General features: G+C 35.1%; 1 protein-coding gene across 6 annotated transcripts in view; it reads right to left on the reverse strand.

Moving 5' to 3' along the window:
* ERC2 (ELKS/RAB6-interacting/CAST family member 2) overlaps nt 1-18817 on the reverse strand; it is a 547432-nt gene that overhangs the window by 238184 nt on the left and 290431 nt on the right. For all 6 annotated transcript variants that reach the window (XM_076346281.1, XM_076346286.1, XM_076346285.1 and 3 more), the window contains one exon: nt 681-841. In XM_076346281.1, the coding sequence (XP_076202396.1) occupies nt 681-841 (161 nt within the window). The remainder of the gene's footprint in view (nt 1-680; nt 842-18817) is intronic.

Consider the following 18817-nt stretch of genomic DNA (forward strand, 5'->3'; position numbering starts at 1 on the left):
AGTTTCAAAATTACAACTGTGAATTTTCTTTGTTGAATGTTAACTACACACTTACCAGCCTAGCCAAGTCATAACAGGTTCACTCTTTTTTGCCAATTTTAAAGATCACGTCAGAGCTTTAACATCCCATAATTACAGATATTTACCTTTATTGTGGGTAGGAAGTTAGATCTAAATTATAGGTCTATCTTCCTTTTTCAGTTCTGTACACTTATACATAGTGATAATGTGTATGCAAATAGGTTTTTGTTGTTTTGGGTTTGTGGGGTTTTTTAACCAATTCAATGCAATAAAATTTGCACCATCCATCTAAAGTTAATAAAACCCCTTTCCTTGAATCTGACACTAACAGAAACTCCATCATAGAATTCCCACTGAAAGATGGGGCTTTAGACCCTCCATTTCTCATGGAAGTTATACTGTGCTGATATTTTATTTGCATGTAACAAAGGACAGCTTTCAAAAAATTCTTCTCATGTCAATTGTTGAGTACTTCTAAAATGAAGACTTTTGCATTTCCATGTTTTAAAAGGAATTTAACAGTCTTACAACTATTAGAAGTCCTTAGATTCAGACTTAAATATACACATAGAAAAACCACTTACAGAAAAAAAAACATTCTTTTATTACTAAGTAGTAATTTCAATTTTTGTAGAAATTAGAGAAATCAATGTACTTACTTCATTTCTAGAATTTCTTCAAGCTGTTTTCTTCGCTCTATTCTCAGGTTAGCCAGATGTGCTTCTTTTTCAGCCAAAGACTGCTGTGTTGAGGCAAGACGGGCTTTGGTAGAATCTAATTCTTGTCTAGTCTTTTCCAGTGCATTCATCAGCTCTTCTACCTAAGAGAGAGAACTTTTTAAGCTCCATATTCTTTACAATAAGTAAATCTTAAATCTATATAAATCCAGGAAAAAAAAAAACACAGAAAAGGAATTATTTTAAGTAAATGGCTGTACAAATCCATTCCTATCTTAACTGTTTTAAAAACTAACAACAAAAGTAGTCTTTAATACCAAAAAATCTTAATGTTTCCATGAATCCATCGAGTAATAAGCAACATTTATACAAAACAGAACTAACACAGATTGCCAGAAACCTATTTAACCTGGGCCACTGCCGCATACAGACTCAACTTATAAATATTTCTGCACCATTTATATTATTTAAATTGGTGGTGGTAACTCATCATAATAGTAATTTCAGAAATTTTAGATGCAGATATAGATATATATTTTAATATAAAACTGGTCATGACAATCCATGTATTTTTCATTAAAAAATGCACACCCTTCTGTGCGGAACAGGTTTCCCAGGGAAGCTGTGGACTCCCCAGTCCTTGGGTATTTTCAGATCTTGACTGGATGAAGCCTGGAGAATCTGATCCAACTTGAAGTTATCCCTGCTTTGAGTGGGGGTTTACACTGCACTGCCTCTAGTGGTCCCTTCTAACCTGAATTATTCTATGATTCTGCACTTTAAATGTCTGTTACTGGTCTAATAACAACCAAGTTATTTTCCTCATGATGACTGTGAGAATCTCTTTAGCATGAAATATAGGAAAGTTAGGGTGGTCCCATTCTTTCTTTAGTGTTGGTAAATGTCAACTGGATGTAGGGTAAATTGCTTATTGCAGGAATTCAGAAAACCTGAATTCAAACAAAATTCAGAATTAAAAAAAGTCTATGACATGGTCTATTACATTATTTAAAGAACACACTAAAGAATGGAGACTACATATGGCACCTGTCTGGCAGCAGAAAATTTACTTGTGGGGTGAATCATTATATTCACAGAACCAGAGGGTCATGAATAGTCTCTGGTAACCAGGACACCAGTATGATTTCCTCCTATTCAAATGATACAGTTTACATTAAAAGCTGCAAGTAAACAACAGAATTTGGTTTTATGAGATATAATGATTTAAATAATGAATGTCCTATTTCCTGTATTTTCTTTCTCACCTCCTTTGTCCAAATATTAACATTTTATAAATTAGCCAACACTTCAGGAAGAACATCTAAATAAAATGAAATGGGAGAGAGGATATATTCCAGTTGTTCATGTTATGCAAGTCATTGAAAAGTGTTCACTTTTGCTGTTGAATTGAAGTCTGACAATATTCCACTGTGGTCATATAATCAGTGTGTCTACAGAGAAAATAAGATGTTTTCTCCCAAGTTCGTGCTTAATTGTTTGTTGTTATCTAAATCCTGCTAGCATGCAATCAGTGTTTACAAGGCACACATTTTTGTTTCAATCTGAATACACATTGCCTCCTATATAACAGGTTCAATAAAGCAAAATTAATAATACAGTCTTCATCAAATTATAATGAGGACTCACACCTTGTTTGAAAATTATACACTGATTACTTATCCCTTCTACACCAGCTGCATCTGCATCTTTATAAACACTCTAATAAGACCAATGGAATACTAGAACAAGTCTGATACCCTTCAGTGCGTAAGAAGGTATATTTCATTAATGCAGAATCAGAATTACCAAGAGCATTGAAACTACTGATGTTCAACCTTCCACTCAGAAAGTAAAATCAGTGTAATACTGACATAAATGAAATAGCAAGGAGTGCAAATTGTGCAGTAGAGTCTGTGCAGGTGCAAGATTCCACTAAAGCAAAGCATGAACAAAGATGAAGGCTTTAGATATCTTTGCAAAATGACTATCTAGGTGAACTTTCGCTGTAGAAGCAGCAAAGAGAAAATATACTTGAGGGAAATAAGAAAATAAAAAACCCCTGGATTTGCACTTAAATCCCAGGAAAAAAAAAATTTAAAAAAAACCCCAAACAGAAGGAGAGAGACGGATCATATTTCTTTAAAAATATACTCAATTTCTAGTATAACACCAGATACTTCATTTTCTGTTTTAGTACAAGAACAGAAACCCATGCTGTCTCCAACAAGGACAAGCCTCAACTACTAAGACATAATACGATATTTCTCCCTGTTTTCTTGGGTTATTTCTTAGGCTTGTCTTTGTGGTTTTTAAAAAATGCATATAGTTTTTGCTGAGCCTCCAGCCTCTTAGTTAATTCCAGGCAACATACATTAATGGAAATAGTAGTAAGGATTCAAGACTGCAAAGTCATTCACTCATACAGACTCTTGTATCGGGACAGTATCTTTAAATACCAAGTCACTCCACACTTGCAGATTTGTCTGGCAGATGGGAACATAAAAAGGCAGAATAGTAGCACTTCCGTAGCTTTAGTATCATTGCCCTCCTTTTCCTACAGGTTCAGCTGAATTTAGTACCCAGCCTGTTGACTGACTGAATGCTCACCTAAGTTCTGATACATCACATCAGCTACTTTTTAAAACATTTAAGGGAATTAAAGACTTGTGGAAAACAAAGCTGTGGATTTGTATATTAACAACATACTTTTATATTATCCGACAGAAGAGATCAAAGTTTAAAAGGGAGGGAAAAAAAACTTTAAAAATTTAAATATGAAAACTTTTTCAAACCACAAATCGTTAACACGTGTAGACTTGAAAGTTATACCTTCATTTACACTTTCAACACAATATTTGCCAGCTAGTTCTTCCTTCATTTTTTGAATATGACCCAAGTTCAGAGTTGTATGTTTTCCTAGTTAACTGTCACACCAACACCTACAGCCGAATTCAACTAGCAGGCATGTGCAGAAGAAACTGATTTTTTTTTTAATCAACTACTATCAAATGTAAATGTGTGAATGCTGAAGTTACACACACAATCATCTTAACATGTTTATTATATAGCTGTAGCAGACATATTACAATGGAAAATTAACTTTAAACACTGAAGGCAGTATTGTCTAGATATAAAAGTCTAGGGAGAAAAAAGCATTGTAAAACATAAACCAAATTCCTAATGTAAGCACATGTTCTCTTCTTTGATATTAGAATTAAAATGATAGCAGAAAAAAAAATAAGGGTTAATGTTGATTTACTACCTCTTAGTCCTACTGTAAGAAATGGAAATCAATCCAGTATTACTGGTGAAAAAATTTGGGTTTCTGACCTATGGCAAATACTTCTTTTGCTGCATTTAGGGGCACTTCATATAGAGAATAATGTGTGTCCAGGAGTCCTTTCCTCTCCAAAGCACTGGTATGGTCCTGCCTTCCAGATTCTTTTTTGGTTTTTCCACTCTCCAGATATTGAACTGAGTCCCCTATTGAAGTACCAGTTCAATAATGACCAAGTAACACACTTACATACTTTCCTTATCATTGTACAAAGGATCAAGGTAAAGTTTGTATTCATGACCATATTTGTTACCTGTAGTATCTCATCCAGCCATTTTCCTCCCAAACTGAAGCCCCTATTCTACCTTAATATACATCCTTAAGACCTTTATTTACACAGAAATACAGAAAAGTCTCTCAAAGTAATTGTTGTTGATCAGTAACATATTCTAAAATCCAGGCAGCATTTAAAACGCCTTCACGTGCTGAAGCTAGGGCAGGTATTGCCACCGTGCAAGCAACGTTGATGTTTTGCCAGAGCCGCTGATGCCGGTGCAGCCCCCTCCTGCAGCATCTCTGCCTTGCAGCGACACCTTTTGGGAAGGTTGAAGTTAACATCTCCAAACTCCCTCGAGGCTGCTGAGGGGCAGCTCCCGACCCAGCCTGGCAAGACAGCGCCTGAAAGCCTGCTCATTTTTTCCCCACTATATCTCTTAGTCTAACTACTTCTAATCACAAACTTTGCCATTTTAGATACCCGCTAAAGAATTAATAAGAATTCATGTTTTGAAAGAGTTTACCGTGAGAACCTCATTGAATACAAAGTTCCTTGCTAGTAAGTACTCTATGCCCTGAATACATTAACTGGGTTTTCTTCCCCTTTGCAAGACAATGGCTTCATTTTATCTTTTGCATTTTCTAATAAAAGCCATTTTTTTTTCGTACTTTCAGAAAGCCTAACTGACCTCTGCACTTCAAGGATTTTATTAAAATCAGTACTAGAATTAAGTTTACATTTCAGAATGGCAGAAAAGCAGCAAACTAAACTATTACAGTTTATATCAGTTTTGAGTCTATTTTAAATGAACACTTTCTACTTCTGCAGCTTCACAGTTTCAAGTCCTATCAGCAGTGTTTCACACCAAGATAAGAAAAGAAAAAGAAATGAATGTGGCTGAAGTATAGAAATGAATGTGGCTGAAGTGTACATCTGCATTACCAGATTCTGCAAATTAAAGAAGGTTAGAGTTCAAATGAATGACAGTTTATTAAAAATGCCCTGGAGCATTCTTAATTCCAGATTGGATTCGGCTCAGCACAACTCATGCTAACATAATACTGTTCCAGTTTGTGGGAATAAGGAGGGGGAGGGACAATTGCATGTTTTCTCAGTTCAAGTATAATATATTTCTGCAGGATGACAAAGAGCTGGCAACTTTCCAGCAATCAAGGTTAGTATTATTACTATCACTATCTTTAAAGGGTTGGCACATCATTTTAGCAACGATATTAGTGATAAATACAAGAGTTTTGGATTTCCCTAACTGACTTTTTCAAGTATCAGTAGCTATACAAAAACTCCATACCTACTTTAGTTTAAAACCTAATCTTGTTAGTATGCACAGATCATTTATGAATTTTACATAGTAATATAAAATAAATAAATCCTACTATTTACTTACAGACTCTTCACTTTTCTGTAATACAGGAATATTAACCATTATAGATAATAAAAAAAAGAAAATGTTTAACAAACTATTACATTCATCCAGGTTGATATGAGTTGCATTTTTATAATAAGAAGTCAGTCAGTGTAAAAATCCATCCAGTTGTTTTCCAAGGTGCTTTCTTTTTTTTCTATTTGCTAAGGAAATGCCTTTTTTTTTTTCCCCCCAAGTTACACTCTATATACATTTCAGTTATCTCCAGTTCTGTGAAGATTAATTTAATAAAAACTATATTTGTTTTTTTCCCCCATGATTAAGCATGAGATTGCAAAAAAGGAAAGACTATATTCCTTAAAGTTTCTCTTTGTGGCTTTCCTACAAATTTATTCTGTCACTGGACTAAAAGGACATAGATAACACATTCACAGAGATGATGGAAAACAGATAAAAATCTGGACTTGTACACACAAATAGCCACTTACCAGCTTTTCTGACTCACAGGCTGGAGACTTCAGCTTTTTACACTGATGGATTGCCTATGCTTTGCATAGTGAAGGATGAGTGCCAGGCATCCCAGGATCCTGTACCAGCGGCTGCTGGCCACGCAGAGAACCACTCTATCTCATGACTAATTCAATTACACACCTACAGGAGGTCCAACCCAAGTCATGTGGACCTACTGCTCTTAAAATTGCCAACATTGTCCTGCGATATGGTTTGTAAATACCTTGTTTCTTTCTGTTTCTAATGGGAATTTCTCCAGTGTACAACTGCCTTTCATTACAAAGGTGTTTTTCACAAAAGCAAACAGACGTAGCAAAGTGTCCTACTGAGCTTTGCAAGACATGGAAATAAACTCTTAGTCACCCTCCCCACCACTCTCTTCCCATCCCATTTGTCATCCATAGCCAAATTCCTCACCTCTGACTTCTTCCATCACAGCTTTTAAACCCAGGAAACAGGTCTAACAAAACCAGTATAATTATGGAGGCTGATGTTCCTCAACCTTTCCAAATGAAGAAATTAGACACATGTTGTCTATCACAATTTTGGATATTGAGAGAGAAGAAAAAAAGTAGCCATACTCTAGAATGTACATAAGCTTTAAAACAAACATCGTAAGTGAAGGATTTGACAGAAAATTAAGTAGAACATTTATAAAAGGGTAACAGTTCATTTTCAACTTGAGGTTAGTTTTTTTAAAAATCATAATAGACTAGGCAATTCGGGCCCAATGATATCAACCAGCAATGCAGTGGTAGTATAACACAAACTACCAGAAGCACTGAAATAGCAATCCTCATGAAATGGCTTGCCATCTCCATAGGAGGGCAACAGCACAATTATCAAATGGGATGCCATGCTGCAGAATTTGAAATTGGAATCCTTATTGAGATTACTTCATTACATAAAGTAGGATTTAAAATATTTTCATTCTTTTGCTAAGTGCTATGTTAATAATACATGAGGTTTAGTTTTATTCAGATAAAGAAGACAGACAGTATAGATATAGCACATTATTTCCTATCTAGACTTGTAGGGACCACAGTCAGGGAGACAAGGTACTTTAGTTGCCTTAGTATTTCCTTGCTGGCTGTCCCATGGTGGCTACCAGTCATGTTAATTTATATTAGCATGGTGTTATGATAGAGACATATGTCCATCTCTACATAAAAATATTCTAGAATTTAGCAGATTCCCATAGATTAAAAGAAATATATATCCTAAGAGGAAGGATTAATAATGTAGCGGTCTTTATTAAGTTAATTTAAGATTTTGCAAGACAGTTCTGGGAACTGTATTAAAATTAACTTTCTTGATACTGGCTGTTAGAACTTTGATCATCTTTTATTCTAAATCCCAGTAATTCAATCAAACATAGGACTACAACAATGTAATTCTTGGATTCATTATCTGGCCTTCCAATTAATACAGTGATTTCACCTATAATTGAAAAACATAATTAAATAATTTTGGAAAATATTGGTAATAATCAGTTAAATAGAATAATAATCAGTTTTAAAAGCCAAACCAAAACAACAACCAAAAGCAAAAACAAAAACTTTTTTTATATATAAATATATAGTTTCAATTAAATCAAATGAAAATGATGGCATAAATAATGCCAACCTCTGTGCTCTAGGGTCATGTTTCTAGACAGATGAAAACAAAAGCTATTATCAAGTGCAAACAAAAATGATGCTTCTACTGCAGTCCCAGGAATACTGTCATCTATTTAAACACTTCATCTTGTGAAACACAACTAGCCTCCAGTTATAGCATCCTCAATTAATTTCAACTAGAAAACACTGTATGACAACCCAGTGTCAAAATGTGAATGTGACCTCCTGCAAAACTGAAAAGGATAGGCAAAACGGCAGAATACTCCTCGCAGATGCAATGTTTTACCCCAAATAAAAGCTCTTTCATTAGCAGCAAAATAGAGTTATATGATGGAGTAATTAATATCACATTCTGATTTTGCAATGCTATATAAATCAGGAAAAAAAAACACCTCAGACCATGACAATAAAGAAACAGTATTCAAAGTGTTGCAAGAATCAGTCAACAACTGTTCTTTGTCCAAGGTAAACTTCACACTGACAAGGCCTAACTCACTGTCAGCCTCATTCAACTCTAGAAGTCATCCAGACATGCACTGTAATGGAAACAAGACCAAGCACCTGAGCAATTGTGCAATTCCACTTCTTACAAAAAAAGTAGCACTTTTTAATTTTTTTCATTTAGTTTGAAAATGAATTATTTCGTTGACATATCTTATGAGTTTTTTCTCCATATCCACTGAGCTCCATTTGAGCAAGTCTGTGATTGTTTTAAACGGCTGGTGGCCTCAGTCTGCTCTAACTTACACTTGTTCGATACTATGCAAACCTCATTACAAAAGTAGCATTAAAGGTGTTTTATCGTTGTGCAAATGAAAGCAGCTTTAGATATATTGATAAATTACAGAGCTCAACCTAATGTTTTCAGAAGTATAAAAAAAAATGTAATTGAATTAGCTATTGCACATATGTCGATTTCAGTAGGACACTCAATTGTCCTACAGGATATTGTATCTGGAAGAGAACTCTTATAGACTGAAAACAATTACGCTGTGTGATTTCAGTGTTGAGTCTTTTTTGATAAACCATGCAAGTAGAGCAGAGCAACTCTTTAGCTGGTGTTAAAGTACAGCGCTGTCAGACTGGCCTCTCTGGTTAATGTCAATAGCACTGCGTATAAAAGGTGACTAAAGTGTGTACAAATGTTGATCTTTGGAGAAGGCATGCCTAGAATCATACACACATCTACTATTTCATCCACCAGGTCAACTTCAGGGAGAGAGGGCAAATTGGGAGTTTTCTTGCCAAAAGTTGATTCTTAGCACACTTGTTAGGTTACACTGCACAAAGCTATTTCCCCACTGCTTTTAATCCATAATCCCAATATATTATTAACGTTAGAAATGCTTCTCCCTTAGAATATTTCCGAAGGCAGCAGACATTCACATGGTATGTGTAAAGTCTTACTGCAAACAGGTAGTTTATGTACATAAGTTTCTCCACACACTACAATATGCTTACGTATTGTGAAATAGCAAGTGAAAATGTTATTGTATGAAAATACTTGGATAGTTTTACATGAGAAATCTCAGAAAATAAGGTTTCCTATCTAGTTTTGACACAAGCTAAATAATATTAATATGCAGCAAGATAAATAAAAAGATTCATGCAACTGGCAACAAGGTATAGCTTCTGCACCAAACAAATTTGATACCATCTTTAGTACTGTGACTTTTAGCATAGTGTTCATGTGAGTACTGAATGCCCAAGGAAGCTGTACCTGCACTCTTCTCTTAATGCAGATAATTTTTCCCTGTTCACTTAATTCTATGGCATTTTTACTGTAAAATTATTTATGCAATATTTTATTGGCTTGGCACACCTACAAAAGTCACAATGGCATGGACATGCTACATGCTTAAAGGCTAAAATTAGTTCCTATTGTCTATAATGCAATATCAACTATATAAACAACCTTAAGAAAAGTCATGGTATGTCTGTACATTAAAGAGCCAAGCTCTGGCTCTGGCACACCCATTAGCAGATCACTCTTATCAAGAAAAATTTTAATATTTGGTATAGTAATTGGTAGTTATATCCTTACTAAAATTTATCCAGAGCCACAGGTGAAGTACAGGAGAACACAAACAGTTCACTAAGTTAATTGTTTCAGACATGGTATGAACATAAACAACACAAGTTTACAAATACGGGCTCCATCTTTATAGGTCAAATAAGCTGCACTTAAGCCCTAAAAATAAAGGTTATGTATTTTGTGTCATTTCTGGTACTTTTCTGGGGAAAAAGGTTCCTTAGAAGGAAATCTTTCTTATAATTAAAAACTGCTTTGGAGGGTCACTTCAGGAAGAGACCAGTCAATAGGAACAGAACTGAAGTGCTTATGAGCCTGTCCAGGATAGGATAGCCCATAGGACAGTCAGGGGAGGCCTGCGGGGGACAACAAAATGTCTGACAACTGGACTCCGTTATTAACACATGATAAGCTAGGAATGATCACATGATGGAGCAAAAATATCAACCCAGAATTTGTCAGCAGGAATTCCTCCATGAAGGCATTTTACAATCAGCATGTCAAATTTTCAGAGCGCTAAATAGAAATCTTGCTCAAATAGTAGCTCCCTGTTCATGAAACTATCCCCACACCTACTACACAGTAATAAGCTTACTGGATAAATCAGCCACAAATCACAGTGCCTCCCCTCAATCAACACACTAGAGAGAAATTCCCTGTGGGAGGAAGAAGCAGTGCTGGAGGAGCAGGATGCTGAACTGAACTCAACAGTCTCAGGAAATACTACTTGTGCAAAAAGGGAGCCAGATGTGAGAGTGGCTGCACAGTCTGTTGGGACTGAGAGCAAGGCTGCCAGCACTTAGCAGAAACCGAGAAGCAGTAACAGAGCCCATGGATGCTTCCACAATGCTGCAGGCACACTAGCTCAGGAGGAACTATGCAGCAACTAAACAGCTCCTTACACATAATTGCACGGACAGCATGCAATACTGCAGAGCAAAGTTGCAAAGAGACAGAATGTGCAGAATTATACACACACAGAGTATGCAGAAAAGAAACTGAAGGAATGGCTCGCTATTATTACAGAGATGGGAGAAGAAAATCAGGTGGGGAAGAGAACACTGACAAGGCCAGGAAGATAGCCCAAGAAATACTGTCCTTCTGAAACTGCAAAATTTTCCTCAATCACTATCTGAAGCAAGGAAGGAAGAGGAAGTAGAGAGACTTTATAATAATGGGTTTACTCCAGGTTAGCTCCTGAAAAATTCACCTCCATCTCTGTGAAAAACAGCAGCAGTTAACAATGAGTAAAAACATTATTGGGAAAAATAAAGATGCTGAATTACAGAACTTGCTCTTTCCCAAGCAACAAAACCACATTGTCTGACTATCACTGAACCAAAACAAGGTTTAGTGAGGATGCCCAGATGAAGAAAAAGAGCTGTCACTTAAACTATTGCATCACCTACAAAGAAAACAAAGATTTCAATTCTGTCACATCAGTTTGGCCCAAGTATAAAAATGCAAATACTGTAACTCAAAGTTCCAGCACCCAGACTTTTTGTTCGTCTCCCCTCTTGTAGTTAATGATATACCAGCCAAATATGCATTTGGCAATGCATTTCTACTGAGTGATAGATTTTGTTTTGCTAGACTGAAAAAGGGGAGGAGGAGAAGATTATAATACTTAAACCCCTATTCACCTTATCACTATACTATTCCAGAGTACTTATATTATCCCAACATCTACCAGGTACAAGAAAATACTAGTAAAAGGCAATAGAAAATGGTGCTTAGCACTCTGTTCTATGAATTCAGTTGCTTCTTCCCTCTCATAACTGTCCATGAGTACTCCCCCACTACGATGCTCTGCAATTCAATTTTCTATGTCCATTCTAATCCCTTTTGGCTTTTGATGGAATAAATATCATAGAGCTGCCCCTTCAGCAAGCTCCCAGAATTTGCTGAACCAACACTCCCTCTTCCATTTCATCTTCCCAACCTGCTGGTCTAGGTCATATTGGAACATTTCTCCATATTATTCTTGGAGTGCTTCAGTTCCAAATTCTGCTCAGTAGTCACTTAACTAAATGTCTTTGCCTTTTTATCTTCTGAGCCCAAAGATGTGGCAGTTGAAATATTCTAACAGATCTTCCCTACAGCAGTTAATTGATTTCCCAACTATTACCAAGTAGTTATTGCTCAGCCTTGTTGTGGGTTATATGCTCAACAACTGGGATAAGGCAGATTTTCTCATTTAGTGATTACAAGCAGTTTTTGCCATCTGCTAGAATAAATATTGAAGAACAGCAGCTGTCAACATTTAGATAGAGCTTTCATGCTTCCTAAATTGCACTTCACATTACATTACAACAGGAATTCTTATGAAAGGCAGCCTCATTAGATGCAGGAATTCTATTTACAGGTAGTGTGAAGAAAGTTTCTGTATAGATAAAGTAATAATCAATTTATAATATGAAAACTAAGAAACTGCACTATAAAGCCTTGGCCTGAACTGGGCAACCACAATAATTGCTCTGTGGAATTTACTAAAGATTTTACTATTGTAACTGTTCTTGTACGAACATTATTTAGATACCAAAGCAATGGGCACTTATATAAAAGCCTAAGTTTTATACAGCTAAAATACTTTTTTAGGCAAAATACATTAGGCAAAGTTTGATGCGAACAATAATATTTCTCACCAGATGAAAAAAGGAAAAGTAGTAACAGAATCTTTAACTAACATAAGCTGCCTTTTATTCCTTACCTAAAAGTTTTTCCTTTTTATTCTCTCAAGCCTCTTCCCACGTGAGGCAAAATGCAGGAGAGTATAAACAGAAAACATGCAGATCTACAAGCTGGTATTATTCACTCTATTTCGAGGCAAAAAATATAGGCATTAAGAAGACAAGCTAAGTGACAGGACTTACAAAACTTACAGCTGGGAGGCTTAAACTGGCCTTGATGAGAACTGTATTTTGGATCTGCTTGATGTTTTATGTAAACTAACACCCTTGCCACTGTTCATATTCTGTACAATAATTCTCATCAGGACATATCTTTTATTATTCTTAAGTTCCTCTCATCCAAAGACAGGTTCGGTTTCAGAGGACAGAGATGCCTATGTCCACATCAAGTCGTACATTTGAAGTATTTTTTAAGATCTAGAGTCCCTATTCAAGGAACGCACAATTCCACAAGTGAGGATACATTAAAACTATATTAGAGTGCATTTACATACATACATATTTACACAGCATGTTATAAATTAACGTTTTCTTTCTTTCTCAACTTTGTACAGGCTTTTGTCCCGCAGACAAACTTTATTACAGAAGTCTCTGCTATATCCAGCAGTTAAGTCCTTTAAAGAATCAAATTTCTATTTTACTTGTGCAGGTAAAACTTACGAAACAAACAAACAAAAAATTCTTAGATTTATCATGCATTAAGTAAGCAGTTATGTACTATGAATTAAGTAGGCAGTTTTTTAAGGCATTTCCATCTATTTCAAGGTGCTTGATACAGAAACATGACTCTAATGCTTAAGTTACATATATACTGTTTCAGATGGGCTATTCAGTCTCTCAAATTAGCTCCAGTACATGATACAGTAAATTAAATTTGTTGAGCTTCTGATCTGTATTATGAGCAAGATCCTTAACATTGTATTGATGTGTTTCAAGAGATCTCACCTCCAAAATGTTCAACAAAGAAAAACTTATTCTTTCATCCACAGCCTAATGAAAATAGTAACACCAACAATATAACTGTGTGCTCACAACATACGTCATAGTTAGAAAACTGCCTACAGTGGCTGACATTATGACTCCTGTGTTAAGCACAAAGGACTCGAAGAAGCAGGTTATATAGTTATTTAATTATTTTATTCTTCATATTTCCAGTCAGATGCAAATATTTTTTAAATGTTTGGGAATGAGGATAGTCTAAATATAATATACTTCTAGTGGAAATAACATTTGCTCCATTTAGACCTCAGGCACTGCTGATGGCAGAACAAGATTGGAATGTGCAGATAATTATCTTTAAGGCTAGTCAACAGCTACAAGTCCCTCATAATATCACCTTTAAGATCAAGCCAAAGCATTCCAGTCTGAATCAAGGTTTATTTATTAAAGGATTTAGCACTTTTAGATCCAATATTGCCTGGAAGACCACCAATTTCCATTCCCAAATATCTAATTTCTCCAATTTCTTGGTGCATACATAAGACCTTCAAAATCACTTCAGTGAGCACACACATATGCACATAAATGACATCTAAATTCCTTCCCCTCTCTGAGATGAATTCCACAGGAAACACCTCTACAAAGCAAAATCTCCACAGAGACTGTAGGAGATTTCAATAATTCTCATTCATTTAGGCAACACAGTTTAGACATTTTTTATTGAAAGTTTGATTTTTCTTGATTTGTTTAAGGAATACTAAGAAGAATAGTGTTTAAAGGCTAGGAAAAAATAAAATTAAATAAAATGAAATGAAATAAAATGAAATCCTTGGTATACAAAATCATCATATCTGTCCATTTTCCTCAGGCTAACATAGACAAAAGACATAAAAATTAGACAACAGTGGTAAGAAAATACATATAAGATCTGCTTTGAATATTTTCCTATCTAGGAAGAGAGCTGGGCACTTAAAATGTAAGGGTTTACTTTTTTTCCTTTTAAGAACCACTGTTTACAATGAGTAAGTAAAATTATTATTCAAATTAAAGCTCAACAATTCTCTTGTTGTAAGTTGGCTTTTTCAGTCTGGGGTCTTTTTTGTGCTGGTGCAACTTATCTAAAATCTACTGTTTATGACAAGATCAAAAGTAATGGCTTATAATACAACATCTGTTCAGTAAATTCATGTGATAGTGTAATATTAAAGAGGCTTTCTATAAATGAACAAAAAAAGAAATATACCCTTTCCACATATAATGGATTTGGTCAACAAAAAACCTAAATACTCAGCAAAATACTCACAGTATGATCCTGGTTATCCAAACTTCCCTGCTGTACATGTCCTTCCTGTCTGACAGTGACTCCTCAAGATACAAAAATCTGAGTCACCTAGACAAATTTAGTGTCATGCAAGTTGTTTGAATAACCAGTATCCTACTGTATTGCATTATGAATATAGTTTAATCTGAGATGTATCTCATGGTACTTCATGTAATGTTATACAACATTCCACCTCAAGAGGAGGGAAAATTAGCCATTACAAAAGAGTAACCCTCAATGCTATAAATGCACAGTAACATATGATAATAAAAATAATAACAACTATTAACTTACTATGCTGTTGTAATACTACAAAAGCACCAAGTTTTTCATATTCAAAAAACCCAAAATACTGGCAAAGAATGTTTAAAGAAGTTTTTAAAAAAAAAGAGAAAAGAAGAGCATCTACTTTTCCAAGACAGTATCTGTAGTATCTGTCTCTCCTTTACTTTAGTTAAGTAGAGTTAGTAGTTAAGCTGCCAAAAAGAGGCCCAGAAGATAAAAGATTTCCCAAACCAACTAACGTAAGTTTCCTGGACATAGGAAAGAAGATTCAAGCTCCTTATCTTAAAGGACAGCAACCTTCCTCCCTGCCCCCCGCCTTCTCCAAATAGAGTTTCAAAGAGAAAAAAGACAAGCCAATTATATCCTCTGTCAGGAGGATATATTCTGCTCCCACGTACTGCCCTTGGCTTCAGCAGGGTAGAAGCAGTATAGTTAATACAGATAGCAATCCACTATTATTTTTACTCAGAGTTGCATTTATAAACTAAAACCATTTTAATATTCCCAGCACAGGCTTATGGTTAAAAGCCCACGTGGTCCCATATACGCTGTAATATCTAAAATGAGAGCCTTGAAAAAACAAAGAACTGAACCAAAGCTAAGAGCATTGCTGTCTTTACCAGAAAGTCAACTCAGAAATAAACACAACTGTTCATGCGAAAGATATTAGAAACAGTAAATTTTCTAGTGATGAGTGTTTTTAGGTGTATAATTTATGTGTGCAAACACTCACTGGTGGTATGACCAGAAACACAGGTATCATGGAATGAAAAGGAGAAAAAATAGGGGAAAGTAGAAGATGTGGATATATGCTTTACTAGGCTGATAAATAAAACTAGCAAACTTATATGAAAGACTAGATTGTGACATATTTTCACAAAAGCAAAAACAAAAACAAACGTTGTTGACTCAAGAATGAAGGTTGGCAGGAAGCTGCCATTAGGTCTTCTATAGTTTACACTATATTTTTTTTCTTCCAGACACTGCCAGTGGGAGTTTTTATAGGATAATGATATACTGAGAAACTTATGACAAGCATGTCCAAACAAAGTAAAACATATTTTTCACAAAACAGTAAACTCTGATAGCTTTAAATCCATGGAGCCAGAGGTAGCCTGAAGACTAATTATAGCAGAATTGTTAACATGTAAAACCTGTTTAAGGTATTAAAGTATTCTCGACTTTTTTCCAGAAAATATTGTTTATAGCAGGAAGTTCCTTCTAAAAAACAGAGTTGAAATAGGAAAGGCGTTAGTCATACAAAAATGCTGAATAGTAATATGTTTAACAGCTTGATGACAGCAAAAATAGACAAATATCATAACTGGCATCAATTAAAAAATGTATCTGGCATAGTAAACAGAATTCTAAAGGACTAAGTAGGCATAAAACTTGAATAGATTTTTATTCCTAGGAGCTGTCTTTTCTAAGTCACACTTAGAGTTTGTTAGTGACATGGTACATGAGGGTGTACCTAAGTTTGAGTATATTTAAATGTGTTGTGTAAATGGAGATCATGACAGTTACCTGTGCAGTCACTTCTGTAACTTTTACTGTACAACCACACGACTAATTCCTGAAGTACCAAAACCCTCTAAGAATACATAAAACCCTTTTCACATATTAAAAAAAGTTTATCTGAGCCTGTATAGAATAAAAAGATTGCTGAAGAAGAACCAAAAATATGTTAAAAATAATATGGGTGTGAAAGATAAAATTTAAATTATTGGCAACAGAATTTTTTCTAATCTTTTTCTTCCTGTTAAAACACAATCTTGACCCAATGAAAAATTTCTCATCTGAGTTAGACAAAAAGGCCAAATCACTATCTTATGATTGTCCTGACACTTTCAGGTAGAGAAGATGAAGTGTGCAGTATTTCTCTGGATATACAATTCAGTCCCAGATCTATGCCATAGACTATTAACCACCACCTGAGCATTGGCGTGCAACAAGAAGTGCTGAGTGTGCACATTGTGATGATTTTCCTCCTTTCCTCCTAATATAAGGAATTAATAATTTTTTAATTCTAATAATCCCTAAGAGGGGATTAAATAGGGCATAGGAACCAAGATGTGGCTTTCCCAACAGAGAGATGCAATTGAATTCTCAGCAGTGTCTTGGGAGGACAAAGATAATCTCCTAGCATATTTACATGGCACATCTAATTTAATTGTTTGTTCATCTTCTTCCATTATCCCAATTAAGGAAATAATGAACAGGTTCACCCTTACCCATACACAATAGATCCACTCTGTCTTCCACCTGGTGCCTAACTGCTCTCAGAAAGAAAAAGGCTAACAAGCAGCTAGGATATGGGACAGACTAATAATCTAAATATGACAGCTGTAAAAGAGTACCAGGACCAGAGATTATTTGAGCAAATTAACTATATTTTTCAGCTACTCCTTTCACACATAGTCCTAACTGTACTGATGGCATAACACTTGTATTCCACGTGTATCATTGAGAGTTTAGTCCGTAAATTCTCTAAAGTCATTTTTCTGTTGTTACTGAAGTACTTCTTTAAATACATATTGACTAATCTATGGTTTCATACATCAAGTAGACTATTTTTCATACACAGACTTAAATCTGGCTTTAAAAACTGTACGATGAATTGTAAAAACAGTTTAAAGTTATGATTGGCTGATAAAGTGAAACTCTACTCCATTTCACTTGGATTAGTGTGCAGCTGCAAGATATAAATTCTGTGTGAGAAACAGTACATTTTTTTAATGCTCTTTGAATTATCATGTTTTTGCAAAATGAAAGACAACTGGTTTCATATGCAGGTAAGAAATATTGGCATAAGAAATGTTATTTGATTTTAACTGAGTCATGTTGCCAGAATGCATGAAACAGCTGCATGAGCTGAGTATCTGCCTGAGGCTACAACTATATTTCGCTCATCCTTTACCACCTGTCTGTGCTAAAGTTAATGGATGCTGTAGATATCAAACCCCACTGGGATCTTTAACTATCATAATTACAAAACGCATTCTCTACTATCCTATTGACTTAATATCCAAGCATTTTGTACTAGATGAGATAGCATTATCCCTTTCATTTGCAAACTTTTAAAAGAATGTCATAAATAAACTCACACACAAACAAAATTACTAAAAGTATACTGAAAGAGTGAGGCTTAACTCTATTAAGCTTACTCTCTGACACATCTGTAAATTTATTAAATGATTAGCCAAGACCACCAAAAGGCTGATGTTCTTTTACATCACTCTTTACCTAAGGGTAGTGCTGATCAAATAGCTAGTACAATTAGCACTAAGGAGGGGAAAGGAAAAATCTCACTGTTGGGTGGGGGGGGAACAACAAGTAACAGAATACTGGGATGTTTTAATATTAGCTAGATATAGTGAATTTTGTCCTAGGAATAAAAATGGATGATAAAATCTCAGTGCTGTTGAAAACAAAAGTGTTTTTGAGAACTCTTGGGGAACAGTTGTGATACCAAAAGACTAGGGAAGGACAAATATAATTTTGATCTTAACAGAAAAAAAGAAAGACTGGAGAATTACAGATGTCAGTTTTGATTTTGAGACTTACTGGAACAAGTAATCTGCTTGAGACTATTTGTAAACACCTAGAAGAATCAATATGGACTTCCCAAGAAGTTATGTCAAACGAATCAAATTTTTTCATATGACAGAGTAATTGGCTTTGTTGAAGGACAAGTATAGCAGTCATATTTGGTATCAAATCTCAAGATATTCACATAAGCAAGCTAAAGAAAAATATGATCCAAATGAAAGTAACGTAACATG

Source organism: Aptenodytes patagonicus, chromosome 8, assembly GCF_965638725.1.
Source record: "Aptenodytes patagonicus chromosome 8, bAptPat1.pri.cur, whole genome shotgun sequence".
NCBI lineage: Eukaryota > Metazoa > Chordata > Aves > Sphenisciformes > Spheniscidae > Aptenodytes > Aptenodytes patagonicus.